The sequence below is a fragment of the Elephantulus edwardii genome, unplaced genomic scaffold (genome assembly GCF_000299155.1).
Source record: "Elephantulus edwardii isolate Elephantulus edwardi_28Jun2011 unplaced genomic scaffold, EleEdw1.0 scaffold00053, whole genome shotgun sequence".
NCBI classification, from domain to species: domain Eukaryota; kingdom Metazoa; phylum Chordata; class Mammalia; order Macroscelidea; family Macroscelididae; genus Elephantulus; species Elephantulus edwardii.
Genome location: NW_006399803.1, coordinates 6,123,602 through 6,129,736, shown reverse-complemented (window position 1 = coordinate 6,129,736; position 6,135 = coordinate 6,123,602). Strand labels below are relative to the sequence as shown.

General features: G+C 35.9%; 1 protein-coding gene across 1 annotated transcript in view; it reads right to left on the bottom strand.

The window, feature by feature from the left end:
* SLC10A7 (solute carrier family 10, member 7) overlaps positions 1-6,135 on the bottom strand; it is a 395,560-nt gene that overhangs the window by 374,900 nt on the left and 14,525 nt on the right. The window contains exon 2 of the mRNA XM_006887000.1: positions 5,855-5,937. Coding sequence (XP_006887062.1) covers positions 5,855-5,937 — 83 coding nt within the window. The remainder of the gene's footprint in view (positions 1-5,854; positions 5,938-6,135) is intronic.

Below are 6,135 nucleotides of genomic sequence, written 5' to 3'. Positions count from 1 at the left end.
ACATATCCAAACTATCAAACATTTGCATATGAATTCTTTTAGTTATGTGGTCTCAATTCAGAAAATAATATAAAAATTACAATCCTTTAAAACATGTAGGCAATCTTGAAGGTATATTCAGGATACCCACAATTCACTGCTTGCAAATGTAGCACTACAACTGCACCCTGTAGACTACACAAAATTAGAAGTTTAAGAGATCACTGACTTTAGCCAAAGTTTATCAGTTTAAATAAACAATAAATTAATATGGACTTATTCACTGATCACTACACTCAATAGCTGGTCACAGGATATCCTTAGCAGTATGTCAAAAACTCATCACAACTCATAGCAAAGTCTGTCTGGTGTCCATGGCTATCAATTGCACAGGACACTGCCTCGCTTTCTCCCGTGGAGGTACTAGGGTCTCCAAGCCTCCAGAGAAGTGCAGTCTTCAGAGTCAGCAGTGCAACTCACTATGAACTAGGGGGTATCTAAGTGCCTGACAATCTGAGTCTCATTCAGGGCCACTTGGCAACAGTAGGTAGAACAGAGGCCACAGAGGGCATGTGTATCAAACTTAACTCTTAGAAAACAAAGTGAAACATCCGTTATCTGAATAAGAATTCTTTTTCTTTTTGGGATTTTTTCCGGGAGGGGGGAGTTTTATAGACAGCATTGTTTATTACAACCAAAATTGGGAATGACCTAAATATTTCAAAACAGAAGATTAGTCATACTGTAAACATTTTTAAAATTTTATATTGGTTTGCATATGTAAACATTTTTTCCACTTAAGATCTCATAAGCATTATCCTTTTTATATTGTTAAAGTATTCCATTTTGCAATGGTTACAAATTCCTCATTTTGATGTAATTATGTAGTCAATCTTCTATTTTGATTAGGAATTCTTAAGGTCCCACACCAATCCCACAGAGACTTCACAGCAAGCATTTAAGCATACTCAGAGACATAGCATACCATGTGCTTATTTTTATTTCAAACACTATTCTAATTAAAATGATGTAGCCATAATGTAGGATATATGTATGGTGTTTACATTTACACATGGTAGAAAAATAAAACAGTGTAACTTTTTTGAAAAGTAATTTGAGAATACGTATCAAAGGCTATAATTCAGTCTCATTCTTAAATTCAATAATTTCATGGCAAGGATATAAAAATTATTATAAACCTTTATATACAAAATTTATCGCATCATTATATGTTAGAGCAAAACATGCAAATCTTAAAAAAAGAAAAAGAAAAATAATTAAATAATTTGGTATAAAGAGTTTGCTGTGAGCTACCAAAAGCTATGTTGAAGCCTGTACTGACAAGAATTAGGAATCACTTGGGTTCTCCTACTTTATTAGCTAGAAGGTCTATTGACAGAATCTATAGAGAATGATCTGCAATTCATTCAACAAACACTGAGCACCTGGAGCCAGGGCAGGTGCCTGGAGTGTCTAACAGTTTAAACTCCACATATAACTTGGTCTAGCAATTCTAATTAAGGAATGTTATCCTTCCAATTTGCTCCCCAATGTGGGAAATGGTACATTAGGCTCTTCCTTTTAGTATTGTTTGTAATATAAAATCTTAAAAATTACCTAAATGTTCATCAATAATAAAGGACTTCCCAGTCTACAAAAAGAAACAGGAAATTCTTTATGTGCAATAAATGATCTCAAAGATCTGTTAAGTTTTAAAAAGATAATTTTCAAGCAGTATTAAATACTACAATTTGTCACAGAGCAGAGACTACATTGGGTCAGGAGGGGCTTCTTAATGACAGGGAAGTGACAAGCGGAAAGTGTTCCTAAGAGAAAAGTTTTCCAGATGGTCATAAAAACCACTATATATTTTCTGTGTCTTCCTTCTTTCTATAAGGATAAAGAAAAAATAAATTAACCCAAAAAAAACAGAAAGTAAGTAAATACTCTAAAATTCAAAACAATATTATTCCATATATATCTGTCTGAACTATAAGGTCATATAATCATATCAACACTGTCATGAATAACTGAAAAGATGACTTTGCACACATTGTTTATTCACCTGTATGCTGGTCAAATTCCATTACAATAAACTCAAGGAGAAACTCTATCTAATACACTGATTATGCCAGAATCTCACCGACAGTATTGAGAAAAGCTTAAAATCAGAGGCTCTGGCTAGGATATAGAAATATTTTCATTACATACCAATTTCCCTTCCAACTCTTATTTGACCTTTATCTGATTTCATTTCCTGAATGCTTTGGTCTTGAGAAAAGCAAGATGACCCTAAAGTTTAGAATTTATTATATTTATTTCTATGTTAATAGGATAAAATGGAAAAAATAAACCTGCTTAGAAAAACATGGGGAATTTGCATTGGTTTTTTTCTTACTGGGGACTTGTTTTGGGACCCTGCTCCTCTAGCTCATCTTCTTACCTATCCCAGACACAATGCCTCAGAGTTATAGGCACGTAATTATAGGAGTTAGAGGTAAATGTCTAGTTGAGTTAACCCTACTGCCATCCAGTCAATTCAGACTCTCGGGGACCCTCAAATCAGGATTCTAAGACTGTAAATCTTTTCAGGAGGGAACTGTTCATGGAGTGCCTGGTGGATTCAAACCACTGACCTTTTTCAACAGCCAGATCAGTTAAGTCACAAGGGCTCTTTCTAATTAGTACTGCCATACACTTTTAAAGGACAAATCCTTTGAAACAAGAAGTTTAGGATTATTGCAGTTCAAGATATATTTCAAATGTGACTCTAGCTCACTTTAATGTGACAAAATTTCAGAAACTACTTCAACAGGTCTTCCAAAAATTAGGAATCAACAACAGTCATAAAACTGAAGATTTGGTCTTGTGTTAGCACACATAACTAGCAACATAATAGTAAAATAAAAGATTGTAGAATATATGTTATTGAATCAATATATGAGCTATTCAACATAAACTGATGTAAATCAGACTTGGATGAGTCTAACACAAATGTTTTCAAAAGAAACTCAGCTATAATAAATTACGCCTTAAAGTAAATGTGGAAAAATGCCTTATTCTAAGACCTAATAGATGCAAAAAGAGTCGTTTCTGCTGAAATGAATTTGAGATTTCTAACTGAAAAACATCAATAAACTATTGCCTGGGAGCTTAGACATCCAGGAAATTAGCAGGACTTAGAGATGGTTTAACATTACACAATGATGCAATCTAGGGCGTCTCAAGTTAAACGGCTTTGAAAATGACTTAATGTATTAGTTTGAAAAGGGCTTTTGATGGAGGTGGCTTTGATGGCTACTTAGATACTGCAATAAAGAACAGGATCAAGGCATTTCATCATTAGATCCAAATTAGCTGGATGACTCTGAAGGTTTCCAAGGTACTTTCAGAGGAAGTCAGTCCCTAAAGGACACAGAAAGCATGGCCTTCTTCCTTCTTCAGCTCTTGCATCCCACAGAGTTGGCTGTTGTACAAAACAGTATTAAGTAAGGCGTGAGAGAAATCAAGTTCTTTGTCAGATCTCCCACGGCATAAGAAACAGCTGCAGCCATTAAGCAGCCACCAGGAGATGTAGTAAGAGCAACATCCCAAGTACAGGATTTGGGTTAGGCAGCTGCTCCATTAGCCAAGGCCAGCAAGCAGGAAGACCTCAAACTAAGATCAGCCCAGCACCAGGGCAGTGGCAAGTGAACTTGTGCATCAACGTACCTCAAATTTAAGAACCGGTATTAGAATTGACAGAAAAAGTAGATGCCTATACGTGCTATTTATAGTGGTTTTTCTTCATTCTAATATAATCTGCAATAGCTGGAGTGTGATATATTGGGGGGAAAAGTCTCAACTCCGTTGTTTTCAGAAGAACAAGTATATTTATAATTCCTAAGATAAATATCATAAGAACTGTAGACACTGATCCTACATAGCAAAAATATGCCAATTAAAAGACTTATACCAAGCTGAGAAATAGAGTACATAAATTCAGGAAATTGTTTTTCTGTATGTTTTTCTCCTAAAATTATCTAAGAAGGTAACTATATTTGGTCTTCATTTGAATCACTGACAAAAACAAACAAACAAACAAACAAAAAACAAAAAACCACCCTCTCTTTTATTTACATAAAAGTAAAATGCAATGCAAAAATTCTGAAATTCTTACAATAAATATAAGAAATGATGAAAAATAATAACTATGGAAAGGATTTGTCAAAAAAAATCCTCTTTTTTTTTACATATAAATAAATCCCACTGCCTTCATGGAGACCTCCTTCAGGTATTCAAACCATCAGTTATAAATCTTTACAGAGGACACTGCCTTAACTTTCTTCCAGACAGTGAACTGCCAATCTTTCATTTAAAAGTCTAACACGTAACCCAAAACCTTACCAGGGCTCCTTCCATATAAACAAGAGCAAACATTAGACTGACAACTTTTAAAACTTGACATCATTTCTTCAAAATGCAAATGAGCTTTTCCCCTAGTTTTTCTCCTCCGCTGGAAGTCAAAAGAGAATCATGAATTCTACTAATGATTCTGAGACTTAAATCTTCATTCCTTTACTTCCAAGAGAATCTCATGGTCATGAAACATAGCCTAACCAAGAACATTAACTGTATTATCTATAAGGAGGCTGGTGAGCCAACATGAAATAGAGTAAAGCATCTAGTAATAATTAATAAATACATTAGCATAGAATAGAAACTTTTTTAAATTAGTTGAAAGTTATAACAAACATCAATTGAGCAGCATGGATCCTGGGAACAAAAAGTGATTGATCAAAGTTAAAGACTAAATCTCAAGGACATTGGTCGGAATCAACTCATAGCTGACCCTCCAGCAGTTTTTCAGGAGGCTACAGATCACACATGAGGGAATTGCCCATTTTTCTCCCTCAGAGCAACTGGTGGATTCAAACCTCTCGAGAGGTCCTGCCTTTGGGTTAATAATGCAGCTCCCTACAGACTATGCTCCCTATAAAACTTGTAGAAACTCCACTTAAACCTCAACAGCACAGACATCCTCCAGCACAGCAGCTGCCCCTGTAGTTACCACAATAATCTGAATACCTAAAGCAGCTGCACCAGGCCAGTGTTCATTGCATTGGGAAAGTCAGCTGTGAGGGACCTCTCAAGAGAGCAACGATGTCAGACTGGAGACTAAGGTGCGCCTGATCCAGGCTATAGTCTTTGCAATTATGTGCTATGCATCAGAGAGTTGGACAATGACTAGGGTAGATAGGAAGAGAATTGATGCCTTTGAGTTGTGGTGCTGGAGAAGAGTGTTGAATATACCATGGACTGGTAGGAGAACAAACAGGTTTGTCCTGGAGAGGGTGAAGCCAGAATGTTCCCTGGAGTCAAGGATTCTGAAGCTTCGTCTGACATATTTTGGGCATGTTGCAAGGAGGGACTGGTCCTTGGAGAGGGACATCATGTTTGGCAGAGTGGAGGGGCAGCAAAGGAGAGGAAGACCTTTGATGAGATGGATTGATTCTGTGACTGGAGAGGTGGGAATAAGTGCATTTGAGATGGCTAGGTTGGCACAAGATAGAGGAGCATATAGAGCTCTTGTACATAGGGTCACTATGAGTTGCAAGCGACTCGATGGCACGTAACAACAACATTATTATAAGATCTTTACAGTACATTTTACTCAACTCTGAATTTTCTAGAATATATAGGAACAAAATCTAAGCTCTTCACTAATGTTTAATTCATCCTCTATTACAGTGTAGGATTAAGGTTATAGCTACAAATAGCTCTACAAAAATGACCCTAAAATTTCAAAATCATTAAATATTACTTCAATTTTTCTCCCTCCTTTTCATGTGTCCCATAAATTACAGTTGTTGTTGTTGTTGTTAAATTACAGTACCTCTGTTTTCAATGACAGTCCACTGTTAAAGAATATTATTGCAACAGCAATGTAGGTTACAGTTATTTCTGGCTTCAGTGGTCCTAAAAAGAGAAAAATGAGTTACTGTTACAAATGAATATCCAGTAGATAACTTGGAATGAAGAAGGAACCCTACTGGAGGAGGGAAATGGTCCTTAAATATTCATTTTGGCCCCAGAAGACTATTTTCTATGCATAATCAAATGCATAAAGTTAGAATAAGAATGCTGGCTATCTGACTCAGCATAGTATCCCCAGAA